Source organism: Artemia sp. Qi Xiang Cuo, chromosome 9 (genome assembly GCF_049724085.1).
Source record: "Artemia sp. Qi Xiang Cuo chromosome 9, ASM4972408v1, whole genome shotgun sequence".
Taxonomy (NCBI): Eukaryota; Metazoa; Arthropoda; class Branchiopoda; order Anostraca; family Artemiidae; genus Artemia; species Artemia sp. Qi Xiang Cuo.
Genome location: NC_142802.1, coordinates 23,317,872 through 23,340,709, shown reverse-complemented (window position 1 = coordinate 23,340,709; position 22,838 = coordinate 23,317,872). Strand labels below are relative to the sequence as shown.

Below are 22,838 nucleotides of genomic sequence, written 5' to 3'. Positions count from 1 at the left end.
TTTGAAAAAAACTACGTTTTCTAAAGAGTTAAAGAGGCTGAGTCACAAGTTCGAGCCTTAAAACGCACTGGGATTAAGAGGTAGAGTTGGGGGTCTGCCTCCCCCCAACCCCCCCCTTTTTGCAGCCTCTTTTGTTACGGTTTTTTTAAGTCCTGTAGCCTGCAATCAGTTGGTCGTACCAAGTTCATCACATTATAGCTTGTTTCGGTTAGGGAAAAATCTCCTGTAAAAAATCCAGCAAACAGGCTCAGTACTGTTTCTAATCAAAGATGTTCTAATGCAAATCAAAGATGTAATCTATTGCAATAGGATGTTCTTACGGTAAAAAATTCAAGCAGACTTCGTTCGTGTTGCAAAGCATTTCTTTGCAAGGGAAAAAGCGGGGGTTGAGGGGGGCGGTAGACCCCCAACATAAAAATCTTAACAAAAGAGTCTGCAAAGATGGGGGGGGGGGATTTGGAGGGCGGCAACCCCCCAACTGTACCTCCTAATCCATGTACGTTTTAAGGTTCGAACTTGTGACTCAGCCTCTTTAACTCTTTAGAAAACGTAGTTTTTTTCAAATAATTTCTGCACATTTTTGTACAGTTTATTACTTATTATTGCTTGACTAAATGTTAGCTGATCGTGTCAGGAGTTAAAGTTTGGGGGCTGCCGCCCCCCAAACCCCACACTTTTGAAGATTCTTGTGTTAAGGCTTTTAATTCCTGAATCCTCAAATCAAATGCACAGTAAGATTTTCTTTTTTCAACTTTTCTTCGAGCGTGCGGGTATATGGCATGTTATCAAAGTAGTGGAGACTTACCTGTAAGCTGAAGGCCGACTGTGAGATTCTTCGGGAGACGCCTATTGATCCGTATGATTTAATATATTGTATTAAAAAGAATCTGATTTTCCTTTTTAAACTTTAAATTTAAGGGTTATTACTTTAAATTTAATATATAAAATATTGACTCTGACAGGGAATCGAACCCAAGTCTTCTGCCGGACAGTCAGGAATACTGACCACTGTACCATCAGAGACTCGTTTAGTTATTTTTATTGGCTCGGCGACAGAAAAAAACCGTTAAATTAAGACTTTCGTTTTTCGACAAAAAAAAACTTCTGGGAAAGAGCTGGAATTTTTGGAAGCTTGCAGTCGGTCTTGTCAGGTTAAGAGGACTAGTTTGATCTAATTTAATAATGGAATACTATGCTTTTAGGAATTTCAAAAATTAACATTGGCTCTTAAAGGAAAACGAGGTTCTTGGTAAATATAAATTCAGGGGATAATGTTTTCTGTCTGAAAATATCAAAAGGCCCTAACAGGTCGAATTCCGCTTCGAATGAGTTCTCATTCACCCGGATCCGTTGCCAACTGTGGCCTGTAGGCGTGGCTAACAAAAAAAAAATTTGTATGAACATTAAGTGGCTATATTTAGTTTTTGGAAAACAGGGAAGGAGTGATCGGATTGAGCTGAAATTTTTAGGCTAAGCTCCCAAGCCCTAGGAAAGCTTATCCTCTAAATTTTGTCGTCCGATCGGACAACATTAAAGGGAGGCTGTGGTGGGAGGGTCGAAACTTCCGGCCCAATTTCCCCCATGAAGATAAAGTCGGAGGGGGGGGGGTGAAATTTTGCATGTTTCTTAGTTTGAGCTTAGGCTACAAAATGTAATCACCGCCGTCTCTCTGCGACCACTAGGACTGGAAATCGCTTAACATTGTGGTGGGTCGCCTCTTTAAAGAGGCACAAGTGTGCCACCTTGATTTTCAATTGTAATTTTAATTATCTTTTTTTTGTATCTGTTCGGAATGTATTTATTAGGTGATTTTTGTCTTGATGTCCAAATTATAAATTTTGTTATCAGATCTTGGATTATAATCGTTGAATTATTATTAACCATTCTATGGTGGTATATTCTCCGCCAAGGTTGTGCCGCCGCTCCCGAGCTTTTCAACTACGTCATAGACCATGTTATGGCCAGCACGATGAATCGCCTTCAATTCGGTCTTCAGTTTGGAGACCGGGTACTCTCTGATGCTGACTTCACTGACGACATAGCGCTAGTTGCGAGCACCGTCGATAAGATGACCGAAGCTCTCCAGGTGCTTTCAGAAGAAGCCTCGAAAGTTGGACTGAAGATCAACTGGCAGAAAACCAAAGTTATGCTCCTTGAGCCCCCCACGTCCCGTTCCACTGTAAAGGAAGTCAACATCGGAAGCAACCGAGTAGATGTGGTTGAAGACTTCCCTTACCTGGGATCTATTCTGTCGAATGATGGCTTGATCACAAAAGAGCTTACATCTCGAATTGCCAAGGCTTCAGCACTTGTTGGGAGGCTTAACAGCATCTGGCGAAAGCCAAACATAAGCCGATTTACCAAAATGCGCATCTACAATGCGTCAGTCAGCACCGTCCTGCTGTATGGAGCGGAGACGTGACCAGCTGCCAAATCTATCCTCAGCGCCGTCGATGTCACTCAGACGAAACATCTCCGAATAATTGGACGACTTCACTGGACTGACCTCGTTAGCAACCAGACTCTCCTATCACGTACGGCTCAAACTCCTTTCTCAACGCAGCTTGCCCAGAGTAGTGTTCGGTGGTACGGCAACCTCCTTCACATGCCACGTGACGCCCCAGCACGGGTTACATTTGACTTCGACCCCACCCTACACGGATGGAAACGACCCAGAGGACGCCCAACCACTAGGTGTAAAGACAAAGCCGATGAATTCCTCACCCAAGCCCACATCCCGGTGGAAGAAGCTGCGAGCCTGGAAAACAATAGGTCAACCTGGAGGTACCTAGTCTCATCGTTCTCTACGCCGAACCCTCGGCAGGAGCCTTAAGTCTAAGTAAGTCATTTCTGTATAATGGCATACCAGTCAAGCTTTTTCTAAACACGAATTATTACATTTCAATGCAGTTTTGGATATAGGATTTTTCGACGGGTTTTGATGATATGTTTTTTTTTATGATTCTTTTCAGGCTAGAATTTCTATTACTGCTTTATCTCTCTACTGATTTCATTAGCTTGAGGGGAAAAGACTTAATATAACTTCTTCCAAGCCTCTGGGGTCAGTCACTGGTTAAGTGTTAGCCTATCTAAGAGCTAACTGTAAATAGTTCAGAAACAAATTATTTACAGATTATTATCAAGTAAATTACCTTGAAAATTATTCTACCAGAGACCTATTGAAAATTGCTACTGAAGCAAGTAATCTTTGGATTTCTGAACTTGAATGTAAAAAGTTTCATAGAACTTAAATTACTAAGAGTTGTAAAAGTCACTGCCTTGAGGGTATTTGAGGGTAATGATGGCTGTAGTTAGTAAATAAAAACTTACCAGCTAGAGTCTTAGCAGCTGGTCAGGTTATTTTCTTTTTCAAAAGCCCTACTTACGAAGGAAATCATGGTGTTTGGTCAAAGAATATTTGCTAGCACTTGTACTGCAATTTTCTACGCTGATGATTTGAATGTGCATTCATATTTTTTTTGTGACCCCCTCTTTTGCGGATCCTTTTACGATCTTTCTTTTAAATATGCATTCGTCAAAATTCACGCAATTTGTTTGCCAAAGATGAGTTAAATTGCTCATGGGAATTTTCTAATGTAATTTAGTACGCTCAATTCAAATCTATAAACATACTTTTTTCAGTGTTTATTTTTGTTTTCTTAGCTCCTATTTCCTGAACTGTTGGTTTTCCACCAAAAACTTGGGGTCATGTAAAAATCATTATTTGGATTCTCAAATTTAGTCAAACAATTTCTAATAGACTTGTGCATATTTCAATTACAAAGCTGATAATGCTCTTTTTTATTTTATCATTTTCGATATCATTGTTATATTTTTCGCACATACTTGTGTTTGAAATATTTGCAAACTGAAGTGTTCTAAAAAATGTAATACATAATTTTGTAAAGAATTCCTTTCATTGAAAAAGGAAACCCTTCCCCTAATGGTGTTTATACGGCCTAACTGAATATAAAATTTAAAAAACTGTTTGTTTTTTTTTTTAATTTGAAGATCTTTTAAACAGATGTTTGCGAATCTTCTTTGAGAAGAAAATAGATGGCGTAAAATATTAAAACATTTAAAACACGGTAACACAGGAAAACAAATATCATTTTAAATAAAATAAAAATATAGTGGACAAAACGTTAATAAAGTTGAAGTGACCTAGAAAATCTGTTTAAAGCAAAGTTTCTGCACATTATAAACAAAAATTTGGTTATTGTAGCGTTTCCTTTAGAAGAGGGCGTAGAAAAGCGTGATACCGTTCAGTCAGAAAACGCTTAGTTTTTCCCTGTATTAAATACCATTTTCCTCTATTTTACAGAGATTTTTCAATACTTGCCACAATAAAGCCAGAAAGCCCAAGTGGAGGCTTTTTATTTGGAGTAGCGAACCCCATGGATACAGTCGTTCTATTGGGAGTGGAAATTAGCGACGGAGGTCCAGGTCGCCAAAATATAAGCTTGATTTATACTTCTGGGCAGAATCCTACTGCAACTCATGTAAGTTTTCTCAAACAATACTGCTTCTGGCTGTGCTTCGAGGAGCTAATCATACTCCCGATATTTCTTAGCACGCTGTCAAATACAATAAGATGCCACGCTGGTGGAAATGACATCTTATGACATCTTATATGAAAGGGGCTGTCCCCTCCTCAACGCCTCCCTCTTTACGCTAAAGTTTTTTATTGTTTTAAAAAATAGAGTTGTGGGAAACAGTCAAACTTTAGCGTAAAGAACGGGACGTTGAGGAGGGGACAGCCCCTTTCGCATACGGAATAATTTCTGTTCGTTTTAAGTTTTAATGTCGCTCCTTACTTTCAGTTTAAACAAAATTGTTTTTATATCTAATTTCTGAATGTTTTTTGATTAATGCATGTTTCGATTTTGGCTCACCGTACACGAAGAATTAAAACAAAATTTGCATATTAATTTTACTTTTTTTGGTTAAATGGCTTTCTCAAAAGTTGTTTAGTTTGATTTACGAACGTTTTTATTAGTAATAAATATACGTAACTTACGAATTAGCTTACGTAACGAACTTCTATATTCATATATTTTTAGTATGTATATTAGTGGGCTCGCCCCCTACTCAATACCTCGCTCTTTACGCTAAAGTGCAAATTTTGTTTCAATTCATTAAAAATGACCACTTAATCACAAAGGCCGTTAATTAAAATAAATAGCTCTTATGAAAGTACTAAAAAAACTTTAGCGTAAAGAGCGAGGCTTTGACTAGGGGGCATACCCAACCATATAACTAATAATTTCTGTTTGTTTTAAGTTTTGATGTTGTTCCTTACTTCCAGTTAAAAAACTTTTTTTTCTTTAATTTAATTTCTGATTGTTTTTTTTAAATAATGCTGGGAAACCTGGTACCCTTTTAATAGGAATTTACCCTACCCCATGAAAATTTACTCCATTGAAAGATCCTTCCAAGTTATCCCCGACCCCTCCCACTACCAGAAAAGATCCTCCCTGAAAATGTCTGTATGCTTCCGAATAACCAATACTATATGTAAACATTGGGCAAAGTTCATAACTTGCAGCCCATAACTCCCCCGGGGACTGTTGGGGATTAAGTCATCCTTAAAGACATAGTTATTATATTTTTCGACCATACTGAACAAAATGGCTATCTCAAAATTTTGATCGGGTGACTTTGGCAAATAAATGAGCGTGGGAGGAGGCCTAGTTGCCCTCCATTTTTTGGTCACTTAAAAAGGGCACTAGAACTTTTAATTTCCGTTCAAATGAGCCCTCCTGCGATATTCAGGACCACTGGGTCAATTTTATCACCCCTGGGGAAAAAAAAAAAAAAAAAATAAAAAAAACAACAAAAACAAAAAAAATAAAAATAAACACGTATCCATGATCTTTCTTCTGGCAAAAATAAAAAAAATTCCACATTTTTGCAGATAGGAGCTTGAAACCCCTACAGCAGAGTTCTCTGATACGCTGAATCTGATAGTGGGATTTTCATTAAGGTTTTGTAACTTTTAGGGGGTGTTCTCCCCTTTTCTTGAAAATCAGGCAAATTTTCTCAGGCGTGATACTTTTGATGGGACTAAACTTGACGAAACTTATATATTTGAAATCAGCATAAAAATCTGATACTTTTGATGTAACTATTGATATCAAAATTTCTTTTTTTTTGAGTTTCGGTTACTATTGAGCCGGGTCGCTCCGTTCTTACAATTCTTTACCACGAACTGTTTGAAAATTCTATTGAATTATCCTTGTTTTACAAATTTAAAACATGTATTTAGAAAACAGAGTTTTTCTGCAAAATAGCCCACTTATAATCCATATTCAGTTAAATTGTTGGAAGAATAGACTAAGTCTGCCCATCCAGTTCGGGTTTTGCCAAGTTTTGAAAAAAACCAGGAAAATTCACTTTATAGATGAACTATATGAGACCGAACTTTTGTTTTTTATAGATAGCGCTGCAGTAGTAGCATCACTGCCTGATAGTATAAGAGCATTAGCCAATGTGGTTACGAACTGCCTACAAACAATCCGATTTTTATCAGAATAAAGTTGTATAAAATGACAAGTTTGGCTAGCAAAATCTATTAATACTATTTTGAATTCTATATCCAAACTGATTCACAAATGTTCTTACAGACTTGCAAAAATATACTTTCGTAGGCTACTATTTACTTTTTAAATGAAAGGTATGCGCATAAAACTTTGACAACTTAAAACTTTCTTTAAACAACCAAATTTTTCTCAATAAAACCAGAAAATTACATTTGCCTTTTTTTTTCTTCCATTTTGAGGTTTCAAGTTGAAATCTTTATCGAATATAATTTTTAAGGCATTTTATGCGTTGCCAGGAGATGGTTAGAAGCATAAGCTGACAGATAGGTTTGAAGTTTAAATGTTTCGTTCCAAAACTTTGTAGAAATTTTTTCAAAGTGCATATTTTCCAGGTCTAGATTCGGTCTGCTGGAAACTTTATCCCAAGGATTTGACAGTGTTTCTGAATCCTAAACTAAATTCAACGTGTTTTCTACAATGCCATTGGGGTATAACTATGGTACGGGAGGTTTGCCACCCCTAGAGATTTGTCGCCATTTTATTAAATTTTTTTTTGTTGCCTAAACCAAAAAATCATTAAATCAGCACATAAATCACTAGATTATTGAAGAAAATCACTAAATTCACCAAAAAGTCACTAAATTCTAGTGTTTTTTCTTCGGGTGACAACCCTGGGTGTGGCTCTACAATAGGCAACTTTGTTGATCTTGTTAATTTGCAGTTGTAAATCAAGTTCTGGCAGAGCTTTATTGTGTGAATCTAAATAAATCACCATGTCCTCGATTCTCTCTAAGATTGCTCAGCGCAGAAAATATTCAATCGAAATTAAATAAAAGACTTTTGAACCTTGATTAGATAATCACCGAATTGTAGAAGAAAGAAATTACACGTTTTTCAGCACATATCGTATGGCTGTGAAGCAGTCTAGTAGCGATTAGAAAAATTATTTTGGCCAGAGTCCTATAATAAATAGACATTAACTAAAAAAAAAACTCTTGCGGAAGTAAAGAGCAAAGTTGAAACTTAAGACGGGGAAAATTGTTTTTTTCATGCAACATATTATCTTCTTATTGGGCTTTGCAATTATTTGTCTTCGTAGTTTCTTCAACAAACATCTACAAAACTAGTTCAAATAAACTGACTCATCACATTTCCGTAATTTTGTAGAATTCTGAAAAAAAGGCGCTTAACAGAAATAAAACTCACCCGAAAAAAGGTAAGTCTCTCAGGCATAGAAAATTCCAGAACTAACGTTTTCAGTAAAGAGCTATTTTTTAAAACTTTCTTAATATAGGGAAATATCGTGAGTCAGGTTATTTGATCTAGTTCCGTAGAGCTAGATCTTTGTCAAGTTAGATCTTTGTCTAACTTAGGCGATGAGACTAAAAAGTCAACATGAATTTTTGCTAAAACTTGTTATTAAATATACGTCTTCCTTCCTAAACAAGTCCTTTTTTCACATATTTTTCACATAAATAAGAGTCCTTAAATTTCTTCACCCTAGGCATCTGCAAAGGGATTTATAATGAAGAAGTGATGTTTTGATTTATTTTATCAGATGATTTTTTTTTTATATCTATCCCTTAATATTTTCGACAAGAATGGTTGTTGGGCTTAGAATGACGAAGCAAACGGACTGTTTATTCTTTCTTATCTCTTTATGAACCTCTATCTTGTTACTCCTACCCCCGCCCCCCGCAGAGTCACTTGAATACATATTTTAGTACTAAAATAAATAATTTTATGAAATTCAGAATTTATGAAAAACACGATGTTTGTCGAAGTTCACCAAAGTCAATTGCCCTATGGAGGAGAAAGAGGGGGTTGAGCAGTAATGTTTTGAGTGTGCATAAATTATGAGAAAATATTTTTGAATTGTTTTCGGTCAATTTGTTATCTCGGAATTTTCACTCCCTGGCATTGTAGTCCTATTTGGCCAATATTGTTGTTCTATGGCAGAAAAGGGCATTTTGTTGTGGCGCAGTTTTTTTTACTACTTAATATTCAAAATGTGACTTCTGTTTTGTTGTTTAAGGTGGTGGACTGTAAGTGTCCAGTTTAGGGATTTTGATAATTATGACTTGATGGATTATTATTACTTTCAATTTGACATCATTTTCGCGGTGTTTCACACTCTTTTCTTAAATTCTCAAAAATAGTTTACAATAATTTACAATGAATATCGGATTAAATCTGGATATTAGTTACAGTCTGTGAAGCAGCGTCTTCACAAACCTGGAAATTGCTTCTCATGAGACAGTTTCGTAGAAAATATTTTATGCTCTTTTTCAGAATTCCCGAAAAACTGTTTTCGTAATTAACTTTTAATGTTAAGAAAAACATAGATGACTGTCGTTATTCCTGAATCTAATTAAAATCAATTTTTGGTCTTAAGGCAGCTTTTTTTAACATTTTGTTTAGTTTTCACTTACTAAGGGGGCTGGTAGGGAGAGCATACAAGAGATGGATATTAAACCTCTGGTTAATGATTTTTAACCATGAAGATTTTAATGGCGCCTCTAATATTCTTCAAGGCCGTTCAACTCTGGAAATGGCACCAAATAGGGACATTTTGTGCGCCACATGACACTTAACGATGGAGTTATCAAGACTAACTTATAAGAAGCACTCACATATAAACAGTAGCTTTAAGTTTTTCCTTGTTTGTCATGTCTTGACATGATAAGTTTTGTCATGTTTACGGTCTTGCGGTAGCCTGCCAGTCTTGGTGGAAAATAAAGAGAATCGAGACATATTACTGCTAGTTCCGAAAATGGCGATTCTTCTTGTTTTAAATATGGGGGAGTTGGACTGAAGATGCAAGCCGTGCCAGATTTGACACAGTTTCTACCACAATTAGAGCAGTTTCTGCAACGCCCGGAACACTTCCACCCCGCTTGGCGCGCACAACCTGGTTTACGTAATTATCGAAGGTGGGCTCCCTCTCGGATAAAAGATACTGCTATAGGTCAATAATGAATCCTAAAACTAACAGCAATTAAAATGAATAATGAAAAGAACTTAAAACGAACCGAGAAGACCAAACAAAGGAGTAAAGAGACCATTCCACATCCCCAAACCAACTAAAGACCAGAGTGTCATTTACTCTTGACTGAAAACATAAAATATGAGAGGGGTTTAAAGTAGGCCCCGAAGCCACGCTGAAATAAAAATTGGCGGTGGTGGATATAATTACGCCGGCGGTGGTGTGCCGGCGGCGGCGGCGTGCCGTGAATTTATCGGCGTTTGTTCTATTTCTTAGTCTTTTTGGCTACTTTTGAATATTTTCGGCAGCTTAATCCGTATCAGTTTTTATGGGAATTCGGTCCACAATTCCTTTTTAGCTTCATTACCATGACCAAACGGACAAAATAAGGACGAGACACGAATCTTAACTTCTCAAAAACATTCTTTTAATACAAATGATCGACAGCGACACCTTAAACGGCCTGATAAAAAAATGAATCCGACAAAATAAGTAATTTAAAATTTAATTCAAATTCAGCTCTAAAACTTGAATTAAGTAAATTTACTTGCACCATAAATCCATGGCTAATTTATGAACCATCAATGGATTTTGATGTGTATATCTTATTTTATGTTCGAATTTCCTGGTCTTGCAACCTGGATTCCACTTCTTTGACTAAACCTACTCTTCAACCTCTCACTCTCTACGCAACAGAAACTTTTATTTCTCATTGCTTCGAGATTGAATAAAAGTTTTAAAAATAAATATTTTATCCAATTCCTTTGAGAATGAAAGAGCTTATGTTTTGTCCTTCCCATCTCGGCAATTAAGGTACTGAGGTCGTGGACGTACTTGAACATGGCGGGTAAGCATATCAAATGATCAAAGTTATACTTTAGCGTATGTATTTAATATTTGATTTTTTTTTTCTTTTAACATAGCCAATTTTCAGAAAGTTAGCATGTCGTTTTTTAAGTCGAGTTCGTTCCCATGTGTAAGAAGAAAGAAGCAACACTCTGTAACAGAATAGCTTTTATATGAAAAGAGGCAATATCTTATAAAGAAAAGCATTCTTTATAATTATATTATATATATTATAAAATTTTTAATTCTGGCTTTAAAGTTCAGAATTTAATTTGAATTAAGTTTTAAATTCCCTATTTTGTCAATCCTCAGGCAGTTTAAGGAGCCAAGAATTAAAAATTCAAAACATTTAGCTGGAAATAAACTCTATCGCTTTCCTTTAAAGTTTTGACAAGCTTGTAGTTATCATGTATAAAAATAAGCTTGTTTACACGGTTTAGAGCCGACATAGAACACATATCAGTGACAATTAGTGCTGCACCACTGAAAACCCTTTCTGCTGCGGTATATGTTGCCGGCAACGATAGAACTTTTCGTACCAAAGGTCCAATCCATTACAGCCGAATGGAATATATTTTTCAGAAGGTAATGGTTGGATTGATTGCATCAACTAGGATAGGATCATTTCCTGGCATGGGCTGCCAAGGCCAGATATAAATCGACTTGACACCAAATCACATCATCATTTTCATCTTGTTCTTCGTCATCGCTCTTACACATTTATCTCATCAAGCAGCCTCCTTTTTTATGTATGATCATGAGGAGATTTAGAGTTTCTGCTTTTCTGAAAAAATCTACTAGCCGTATTTGCACAACTGATTGGGGTAGCTGATCCACTGACAGCACCAGAGATCAAGCTTTTTGAGGGCCCTCTTCTCTTTGTACAAAAGAAATTTCTACTGCACTAAAATACTCACCACAAGTTCAACTTTAGGAACCTGAATGTTGATTGGACAAATTCCGTTCACAGGTGATGTGAGAAAGCACTTTATGTCAGTCTCTAGCACTAGAATCTTAACCATTTTGAACAAGAATTCCCTTCTTGTCAGTGAAACATCAAGACGGTTCAGACGGTCTTTAGTTTCACTTATTTTGAATGTTTCGAAGTCCAAAAGTGCAGCTCTCACCATGAGATGGGAAGCGAAAGTCAAACTTGTTTCTCATCTTTCCTTTCAGAAGCAAAGTACAGCTACTATCATTTGGTTGCTCCTTAAGGTGAACTCTTAGGAAGCCCCGACAAAGCAGAGCAACATTTAGGGTGGGAAAGAATTCTCCCTCAATAGCCTCGACTATAGTAGAAAAATTTGATAGTAGACAGCAAAGGTCACGCATCAGTTCATAGTCCTCATCATCTAGAGCAAGGTCAGGTTTTCCAATTTTGCACAAAACACTTGCCAGAGGGCCTTTGTATTGAATAACACTTTGCATCATACTATATGTTGCATTCCATCTTGTGGGTGAATTCCGTTTTAAGGACCTGTATTGTTCATATCTTGGTAACATAGGAGGCAGGTGATCAGCAACCTGCGTAATGGGTAAGTGAGCATCAGCATCAAGAGCCTAATCTAAATCACACAATTTCTTAAGGGATTCATTTCTATTTTAAACCTGAATTTTTTCGAGAAGGTTGTTAGGAAGACAAAAAATTTTTCCATATAAGTTTAGTCTCTCCACTTTTTACATGCTCCCATGTACATATGTAAAAAAAAAAGCATGTAAATATGTAAAAACCTTGTTCTAAGGCTTTTGTAGAATAGCTGGCTTTTTGGATATGGTAAAGCATTTATAAATAAAGTATTCGAGGAATATCATGGCTAGTCGAAACTCATTTTAATTAGATAATATTAAATTGTAGCGAAGAGGACGGAAACAAGTGAATGATAATCTAAAGTCCATAGTTGATGAGCACATGCAAAAACATTTTGGGAGGATACAAAATTTTTGCACGTACCATTAAACATTAGATTTTGCATTATGTTTGCCACTCAATAGTCTCGGAAAATAATTCGGCGCTTCAAATTTCCGGCGGTGCGCCACCGCCAACCATATCAGCGGCAGCGTTGGCGCTCTGAAGCCTTTTCGGTGGTGCGCCGCCGGTTTTCGGCGCAGTTTCGGGGACTAGTTTAGAGGGATGGTAGTCCTGTTTTTGTTTTTGGTCATTCCTGTTTGTTTTAAGTTTGCTTATTCATTTTGCTTATTGATAATTCATTTTAAGTTCTGTTCGTTTGGGGTGTCATTTATATTTATTCATCAACAGCATCTTCTGGTCGTTACAAAGACAAAAAAGGTTTTTTCTTTTGAAAATCCAGAAAAAGGAAGACAAAAAAAGGGGAAGGGGGAGAAAGGATTCCTGGGAAGACATCAAGAGGTGTGTTGCTGTCTTTTAGAAAACTACAAATACTCTAACTCTAGATCTCAATTGTAAAAAACAGGTGGCAAAACTGTAAAATACGACTCAGCTTTATTATGTACTTTATTATGGTGATTCTAATGAACTCCTAGTCATTTTAACCTGGCCTCATTTTTGAATTATTTTAAAAAGGCACCAATTGAGAACAAAAGGGAGCAATTGCTCCCTCCTCCCGATTTTGAAAAATTATTTTTAGCATTTTCATCGCAAAAATTGTCCCCTGCCCCTCTAGGTTTCGAGAAATACTTTTTTCGTATCTTTGTTAGAAAAAAATCCTTGTCATTTACGTGAATTGGTGCCCATGAATTTCAATCTCTTTTTCAGAATTCTCGAATGAAGTTTTGCTATCAAAATTTACTTATACAATAAACCTCAATACAATCACTTTTAGATGAAGATTTTTCTCACTAGACAATTGTTTTCCAAAAAGTGTCTATAAAATTTTGGTTACTATTAGCCGTGGTTTGGTCTTTACTTGGTTGAAGCAATTGCTGCACCCATGGTATTTGTTTAGCGCAAATTCCTGCTACCTTCACAAAGTAACATTAACAATATACAAAAAATTTTTTATTTATATCACATTTCAACACAATAACAAAATTAACAAAGGTTTACAAGTTTGCACAAAAAATCTTTCTTGGTATTATTTCCTGGTATTTCCTGGTATCCATAAAAATCTTTTCTGGCATTCTTCGGCGATCCATACAAATCAAACCGATGCTTACTACATTTTTGGCAAACCTAACTTCCCTATTATATACGATAAATTGCTCAAACCTCAACTCCTTCGGTTCTTTTCCAAAGAGCCAAGAGGTTGACCAGATCATCATCCAGGCTCCTCCAGATCACCATAAGCAGAGTCTTGTATTCCTCCCTTTTAATGTATTTAGGTTAAAAGTTTCCTTTTAAGGTTTAGAGATTTGTCTTGATATCTGAAATAATAACAGTATTAGAATTAACTACTTCTCATAAATTTACATTTACGGCAACATTTTTGTTTTATTATACACGTACTTCGCTTTTATCTTGATTGTACGTATTCTTGACAAAGACAAATTAAATAACGCAAGCATAACTTTAAAATTGTTTCTACATCATTACTCAGTTTTTTTTTGTAATTGTCTGGGATTGATCGAAAATAATTTATCAAGTATAAGCCAAATTTACATTTGAAAATTTTTAAGGTCAAATGAGGAAGCGAACAAACTTTTTTTTCTAGAAACTAAAATGAATTCCCAGCCAGCATTACTTTAAGGTACACTTGAGGTGGTGGAAACGATCACTTCAAAAGTCTCCCAAGAATTGGTCAAGTGGCTCTTATTTCTGTTTAGGAAGACCTGAAAAACTGTAAATAGATTCTGAATTCCCCTATCTTTGCACTTCAGAATATTTTCACTGGAATGTATTTAATAAATTGAAGCTAGAAAGACCTCAAGAGTACAGCATTTAATTCAGCTTTTAAGGGGATTCGATACCATAAAGAATCAGCCTATTTCGTCAATTATAAAAATTTTTAGTTTGTATTGTCAAACTATTTACAATTGATTGGATGGCCTTGCCATAACTTGTAGAGCTTGGATAAGCATTCTAAATAAACGAGAGAAAACTAAAATCGGACATCTACTTTCCCTGAAATCTTAGAAAAACCTTGTAACTTCTCTTGTTTTGTGTTGAGGATAGATATATTTAGTTTTAGAGAAACTTTATCATTAGTAAGTGTAAACTTTATTTTTTCGATCAAACGGAGTACAATTTCTTTTTAAAATTCATGAAAGGCTTGTCCCTAAACGCGTTCTAGTATACCCGCTAGGAAAATGCCCAAAATGCCCCTCAAAAGAAATGTCATTTGATCAATTTGACAGCTCTTCGAATTTTCTGTGGTGCAGCCCTTATTGATTAAAAACTTTGCCGACAGAATTCCATTGTCTTTTCAATCAATTTTCATAATAAAATCACGAATTCTCAATAGGTTTCAATGATAAGTAGTCCGCTCGGAGAATTTGCTAATATACCCATTGCCTTTGAGACAGTCAGCCGACGTTGATGCTAAAAAAAAATAATGTTTAAGGCATCGAATCCTTTTAACGCAGGCAAACATGCACAAAAAGCTCAATGCCGTCTAAGTTCCTTTCTATGATTTTGTTACAAATATTTCAATTATATTGCACCGTAATATATCAATTATATTATATTGCACCGTAATTTTATTGCCTAAAAAGTTTAGGGAGCAACTGGAGAAGATGGAGATTCGAATTTAAATAGTCGCCCTTTGTTTCAACACTCACCCGCAGACAAGTTAGTGTGATGATTACAAAAACATGATGTGGCACTTTTTTAAATTGAGATATATATCCTACCTTCTTAAACTCTGATTCCTCTATCGATTTGGTTAATCGGTTTTCCAGTGTCTAATATTGTTTTCTAATACCCCTTATATTTTCCTTTTCTCTGTCACAGAAATAGTTAGAAAATGGATTGTTGCACCCCACCTTCGATGCCTAATAAAACTTTCCTGTACCAACAACTGCAAGTTAATAACGGCAGAAAAGCTACCTTTTCATCTAATTTAAACAGTGAAGTTTCAAATATTAAAGTTTTTATAATTTTTTGTCACATTGCAGTATGTGGCGATTTTCCTGGGGGGGGGAGGTGGACCGTTTCAACCAATCTTATCCGTAGGTCGCAATCTACGTAAATATGCTGTTTCTGCTAGTGAATTTGCTCTATGTTCATAACTAGCAGGACTGTGGAGTGGTTTATAAGTTATAATCGACTCCGACTCCAGACATTTTTATTATACCCACTCCAACTCCATTCAAGAAAAATTTACTAAAACTTAGCTCCGACTCCACAGCCCTGTTCAGTCCGATTGATTAGCTCTACTTTCTGAACATTCTAATATTTAAGTGTCGAAGCCATTCCGTTGCTATCATGCCTAAAATTCGTATCTGACATTTTCACTCTTCTTATATAATTACATAATGGAGTTCCTCAAGCTGTTCTCAAAGGAGGATAAGCCAGGCATTGCGAGTTCAATCACATACTGACCTACGTTGCCCTGCTGATCCTCTCTTTAAGAACAGCTTGGCTCTTGGTAAATCTCGGAAGTGTAAAAGTTTCAGATCCGACCTTGAGGTATGACAGCGACGAATTTAAAATCGTTTGATTCATTTATTGAACATATCTCAGTTTAGTACTGCCATGCTGATTATTTCCTATGTTTAATCTTCCCTTTACTACCATCGCTGTTCATTGTTCAGTATGCATAAAGCTCACTAGAATATTAGTATTTTTAAGAGGTAGTTAAGATGTCTTGTTACTGCAAATGGGAATGAATGGGCTTTCTCTACCCCTACAGCTTCTACAAAGTTTTGTTCCATTTCTTTTGCTATCTCTTATTTTTAACGAGATAGGTTTAGTTAAAAATATTCTTTAGCTATCTAACAATTTAGATAATCCTTCCAGATGTGGCGCAAGATTTGAAAAGTGTAAAACGAGATAATTTATGAAGTGCTTTGCATCATAAACGTTTTCTCATTTGCTCGTAGTTTATAGCGTTCAGTAAGCCCAAAATGATAGATAAAAAGCATATTTTATGTCACTAAAATGGTAAAATGGATGCCAGCTCTCATAAAGATGGGCGGTTTCTATGAGCGATTTGAATTTGGTTAATCTTATGGTTTGTTGAATTTTATGGATAATATATGTTTAACAAAAAATTTGGCTCTTTTTTGTTAAATTTGGGAATCAAACCAAAACGAGTGATTCATGTGAAAAATAGAACAAACTATGGTAAGATATTTGAAATTGTGAAATATCCAGGAGACCCTGCCGGAAGGCCCCGTTTTGCGTGCGTATTCCTCTGAACTTCATCTTCACTAGTTTGGAAAGTGGCGTCGAGAAATAGCGTGAGAATGGATCGAATAAATTATAAAAATTATTCAACGTGGCACTGTGTTGGCCATGGACGACTTGGTGCTGCATTGAGCGGTTATCAGTAGTAGAAGAAGAATATCATAATCACTTATGCAATTTCAAGAATTTGGTGAAAACTGGCTGTAACTAAACATTCTATTATAAGTATTCAATTTCATTACGATAGCTTAAAAGTATACATCCCGAAGAGAAGGGCATTGTAGCACGTTACTAAAATATAAAGCACATCAATGTCTCTTGAACTTTTGGTGCAATAATAAAAAATATAAGTTTAGTTTTGACCGCTTACAAACATGTTAAAAGAAGCAGACTATACAGACGAAAAATAAAGAAAAAGACTCACATGAAAGGTCCAGCTTTTACACAGCAGAAATTCAGAACACGAAATTATTCTAAAAAAAACACTCGTAGGCCTATATCAGAGACAGCACTCCAGCGTAGAAACTTTTGCGTAGTTGAAATTTATAGTGTCCCTTTTAAAAGTAAAATTGATTGGAAGGAAACTAACTCTTTCCCTTAACTTTTGTAGCTATCTAGCCACCATAGTTTCTTTCCCAATTTTATGCATCAAATTCTTGAGATAATCATTTTGTTGTCAAAAAGTCCAATATACATGAAATGAAGAATGACATGGCCCCTCATTCTCTAGGGCAAGGATCACAAATTATTCAAATTGCAAACTGCTTAAATATAGCTTTTATAGTGTAAGGGGGGAGGGAGAGTGTTTGATCTAGGGTGCCCGATGGGTTCATACTTTTAAAGATTATTCACTGGGCCAGAAGAAAAACAAATGTTTTGCTAAGGGAGTTGCTAGACGGCTTGAAAAAGGGCCAAAAATTTGTTGTCCCCCAAATAGGTCCTGAAAGGGGGCCAAAATACTTTCATCAAGTCAAAACTCATATCCTGGATTCCTATGGTTAGGAATAGCGACTTCAGAAGGGGAAAAGAAGTGTATCCACAGAAATGGGGCCCAATGAACTATATTTCTGAGCGTGTTAAAACTTAAAAGTTTAAATTATTAGGCCAGGAGGACTATAATTACTAAAGAAAATTTTACTTTGAGGCTATGGGGCTCAACAGCTAGGGACCCAAAAAGGAATTTTCATAGTGGGGGTGGAGTATTTACGTGGGAAAAACTTTCCATATAGGGATTTTCCGTGGAAGAAAGAATTTTTCATGGAGGAAGAGCCTCATTTCCCGACATTAGTTAAAAACGATCAGAAATTAAATTAAAAAAAAAAAAAATTTTATCAACTGAAAGTGAGGAGCAACATAAAAACCTAAAACGAACGGAAATTATTACGTATATGAGGGGGGCTGCCCCTTCCTTAATACCTCGCTATTTACGCAAAAATTTGAATTTTTGTTCCAATTATTTAAGAATGGTTCCTGAAACAGAAGGGCCGTTTAATTAGATTAATTCATTTTTTTTAAAGTTCTAAATAATAAATCTAGCGTAAAGAGCGAGCTGTTGAGGAGGGGGAAACCCCCCTCATATACGCAATAATTTATGTTCGTTTAAAGTTTTTATGTTGCTCCTTACTTTCAGTTGAAAAAAAAAACGTTTCTTTTTGTTCAATACACATTACAAAACGCTATGATTTCCTGAAATACGCTTTTCAGAATTAGAAGCGTATTGAGAACATTTGAGAAGTCGATCAACTTTGTCTCTTAATTAGATAAAAAAAAAAAAAAATTCAACTGAAAGTAAGGAGGAGCATTAAAAGTCAAAACTCTACCCTCAATTGGAAAATTCTCTCCCCTCACAGAAAATTCCTTACAGTGAAACTCCTCTCACGTAAAATACCCCTCACCAACCCACCTGGAAAATACCATCCGGACATCCTCGCTTAAAACCCTCCCGAAAAATTTTTCGCGGACGATTCCGCCTAAAAAAATATCCTTAGCATACTTTCATTTTAAAATACTTTAATTTCCGATCTCTTCTCAAATCATGTTGAAAACCCTCTCCGCGGAAAATTTCTCTGGAAATCCCCCCCATCCTCAGTGGAAAGTTACTTCCGCGGAAAATGCCCATGGAGAAATTCTCCCACGGAAGATTTCCCTCCCCCTTCCATAGAAAACTCCTCCAAAGAATCCCAACCCCGCTGAAAATTTGCCCTGAAACATCTCAACATGTTAAATTTAATTTTTGACGGTTAACATTAAACCTAATGAACTTTACACATTTCGAATCAGCATTAGAATTCCATACTTTTGATGTATTTAATGCTATAAAAACTTTTTTTGGACTTTTTGAAAGGTTTACATCACTTACAAATGATTTAAAATTACTAACAAAAAAGAACGAATCACCGTTATATTTTTGAGGCTGTCCTAGACAATTTTCGACAAAACCGTTTCATCATTTTTCGATATATTTTTTATTCGATATAATGTAGGGGAGAGGAATGTGTTTTTGAAAATTTAGGAAGGGGGGCAATTTTTTTCTCAGTTTCTTGCGGAAAGTAGCTCCCCACCCCCAGTAGATACCGTGCAATATCTCAGGAAAAACTAAGCGTTCAATATTGGACCTTTCAAGGCATATTCAGGAATGAATATCAGTATTCACTGAATTGTCAATCCACATTCATTTGTTCTTTCATTAATCTTGGTTATTCTGGTGGGGTTTTTTATGTTAGGAGGAATAAATACACATTTTTCAAAGTGAAAAATGTTTTCAGTAACTGCAAATTGAGTTCTGGCTTTAGAAGGGACAGGGACGTTTTCTTTAAAAAACTTGTTTTGCGGAAAAAGTTTCTGAAAATTAATCCTATAAATCAAGACACTACTTATCTGTTAAATGTGGAAAACAAATTTTCAGTCTTTGGTCAAATAATTCCCGTTGCTATTATGAAGTTGTAACTGATCCCACGTTAATAGCTTGAAAATAGGTAAACTATATGAAGATTCCTTAGAAAATTAAGTAAAAATATATTTGAAGTTATTTTTTTAGCCTTCCGTTGAGGAACATCTTCGACAAGTTGCTTTTCTGAATCAGAACAAGATTGGTTAAAAAGAATTTGCGTTCTGAGGTGACGAAAATGTCAAAACGAAGAAATTTAGAATTGATCCTTTGGAAAAATTATTTTGGCTAGGGTAAATAATAGGATTTTTTTCTTTCAAATTAAGTCATATTTAGGACCACAGAAAGGTAAATGTGACTACCATGAAAGGAAACTATTAATACAATACATGAGTGATAATTGCTATGAAGAGCATTATTTGAGCCTTATTGAAAGACAGTTTTCGGATACTGTTTTTTTTTTTCTAAAATTTTTATTAACTTTTAGACTATAGCCTCATTTACCGTTCCTGCATTCACAAGACGATGGACACGTTTTGCGATTTCCGTGTCCGGGAACAACATCACCCTCTATTTCAACTGTAGGGAGCACGAAACGATAGTTGCGAACCGCCGTGAGACGGAGCTAACTTTCAGCTCAGCATCAACTTTATATATCGCACAAGGAGGACCAGCTGTTAGAAGACCTTTTATGGTAAGCAGCTGTTTCTATTATGCAACTTGGATGTGATAATTCAAAACACGTTGTGTGAAAATTCTTGTAAAAGCTAGATTTACAGCACATGCCTTCAAACCAAGCAAACTTGATCAGTCGCTTTACTAAATTTTCCTAAACTGATTAACTTTAATTAGTTAATTAATATATCTTGGTTTTCAAGATATTTAAAAGTTTTTTTTTTCGATTTTGTTATATTCTTTTATGTCATTATCAGAATATTTAGAGAATGGGTTATTCTGTACTAAGATTTCATTTTTTATGTCTTAGATGTCTAGGATAAGCTTTCCTTCTACAAAGATCTGATTCTTACGAAAAAAGATCGAAATTTATTTTCCAGTTTTTCCGCTTTCGTTTAAATCTATTTTGTGTAACATTGTTTCTTTTGATTGCCACATTTGATCTTAGAGAATAGAAAAGATTCCTGATTCAAAGGTAGCTTCTTACCCACAACTGGAATTTGTTTTTTACTGAATATCATGCAAGTGGGACCAAAAGAGGGGAGGGTATTCACCCCTAGAGTTTTACCTCACCACCTAGATTTCAAAAAATACATTTTTAGGGGATTTTCATTTTAGACTACCTTACTTTGGTATTTTTATTGAAAAAAAAATCGAAAAAACAACTAAATTGCCCCCTTTCTAGATTTAAAAAAATACAAATACATTGGAAAAACTACTGTTCCAACCCGATACTGTTTGCATACACTAGCAAAATACTTTAATCCCACCGGCTCAAATAATTGCTTTCTGAAAAAATGAAGAAACACCCTCAATTTTCTAGCAAAAAACCTTAGCCCGTCTAAGAATTATTTTACTTTCTGATTGTTTATTAACAAAAATGTGATTGCAACAAATAAATTTCAAGTCGAACTAACTAGCATCAGTGGCACTACTGGAGTGCTAAGTACCATTTTGCTTGAGGCCCAAGGAATTCCCATACTATTTGATTGATGCTCTACACCTTTTCAAAGAGAGTGAGTATCCTCTCACAAGAATATACACTACAGTTTGACGTGCACATAGCAAAAAGTGCTTTCTGATTTTTTTTGGACAATTGCCTTTAGTCAAGATTAGTTTGTTATGAATGTGTCGGTAGATAGCATTTGCGAATTGGATCGTATGAAGGTGGAGAAAAAAAAGGGTATAGTATTTGCGAATTGGACTATACGAACGATCTTAATTGAATAATATGGAAAAAAAAGAGCTAGATACAGCTAAATCGTATTCAAAATATTTTGATATTAATTAATGTTTGAATAATAGGAGCGTGAATGATTCTAATTAGTGATTGGATCGTATGAAGATGGAGAAGAACGGTTAAAGTGATTAGCAGTTAAGGTAACCCCGAAGAGCAAGTTAACTCACAGCTTATATATTATAAATTTGGAACACTATCAATCTATGGAAATGGTTAACGATGATAAAATGGTCTTATGACTTGACCTAGCTTTACTTCGTCGATGTTTGTCAATTTAAAATAGAGTTTTACGTTATAGTATACTAAAAAGTTGATACTAGGAGAGATGTAGATGGCAAGAAAAGAATTTTAATAATGGATACATTTACTTCTTCGATGTGTTCTGTATAATATAAAAGCGATGTTTGAGCAGTGTTGTCAATTTAAAATAGAGTTTAACGTTATAGTATACTAAAAAGTTGATACTAAGAGAGATTTAAATGGCAAGAAAAGAATTTTAATAATGGATAGCTTTACTTCTTAGATATGTTCTGTGGAGATGGGGCGATGAACATTTTAGTTGTTCATCATAGAAAGGCAGTGTAGTCTGGGAAAAGGATACCTAGTTTAAGGTATCAGGTCAAAAATGGTAAAACTTAACTTTAAAGTTGTTGAACATTTGATTTGTTCATCATAGAAAGGCAGTGTAGTCTGGGAAAAGGATACCTAGTTTAAGGTATTACGTCGAAAATGGTAAAACTTAACTTTAAAGTTTTTTGAACATTTTACTTTTCCATCATAGAAAGGCAATGTAGTCTGGGAAAAGGATAACTAGTTTAAGGTATCAGGTCAAAAATGGTAAAACTTAACTTAAAAGTTTTTCGAACATTTTAGTTGTTCATCATAGAAAAGCAGCGTAGTCTGGGAAAAGGATACCTAGTTTAAGGTATCAGGTCGAAAATGGTAAAACTTAACTTTAAAGTTTTTTGAACATTTTAGTTGTTCATCATAGAAAGGCAGTGTAGTCTGGGAAAAGGATACCTAGTTTAAGGTATCAGGTCGAAAATGCTAAAACTTAACTTTAAAGTTTTTTGAACATTTTAGTTGATCATCATAGAAAGGCAGTGTAGTCTGGGAAAAGGATACCTAGTTTAAGATATCAGGTCGAAAATGGTAAAACTTAACTTTAAAGTTTTTTGAACATTTTAGTTGTTCATCATAGAAAGTCAGTGTAGTCTGGGAGAAGGACACCTAGTTTAAGGTAACAGGTCGAAAATTTTAAAACTTAACTTTAAAGTTTTTTGAAAATTTTAGTTGTTCATCATAGAAAGGTAGTGTAGTCTGGGAAAAGGATACCTAGTTTAAGGTATCAGGTCGAAAATGGTAAAACTTAACTTTAAAGTTTTTTGAATATTTTA

The 22,838-nt window shown here is 35.3% G+C and overlaps 1 protein-coding gene across 2 annotated transcripts in view; it reads left to right on the top strand.

The window, feature by feature from the left end:
• LOC148948460 (uncharacterized) overlaps positions 1–22,838 on the top strand; it is a 521,750-nt gene that overhangs the window by 194,856 nt on the left and 304,056 nt on the right. For both annotated transcript variants that reach the window (XM_089094386.1, XM_089094385.1), the window contains exons 4-5: positions 4,325–4,502; positions 20,014–20,220. In XM_089094386.1, coding sequence (XP_088950512.1) covers positions 4,325–4,502; positions 20,014–20,220 — 385 coding nt within the window. The remainder of the gene's footprint in view (positions 1–4,324; positions 4,503–20,013; positions 20,221–22,838) is intronic.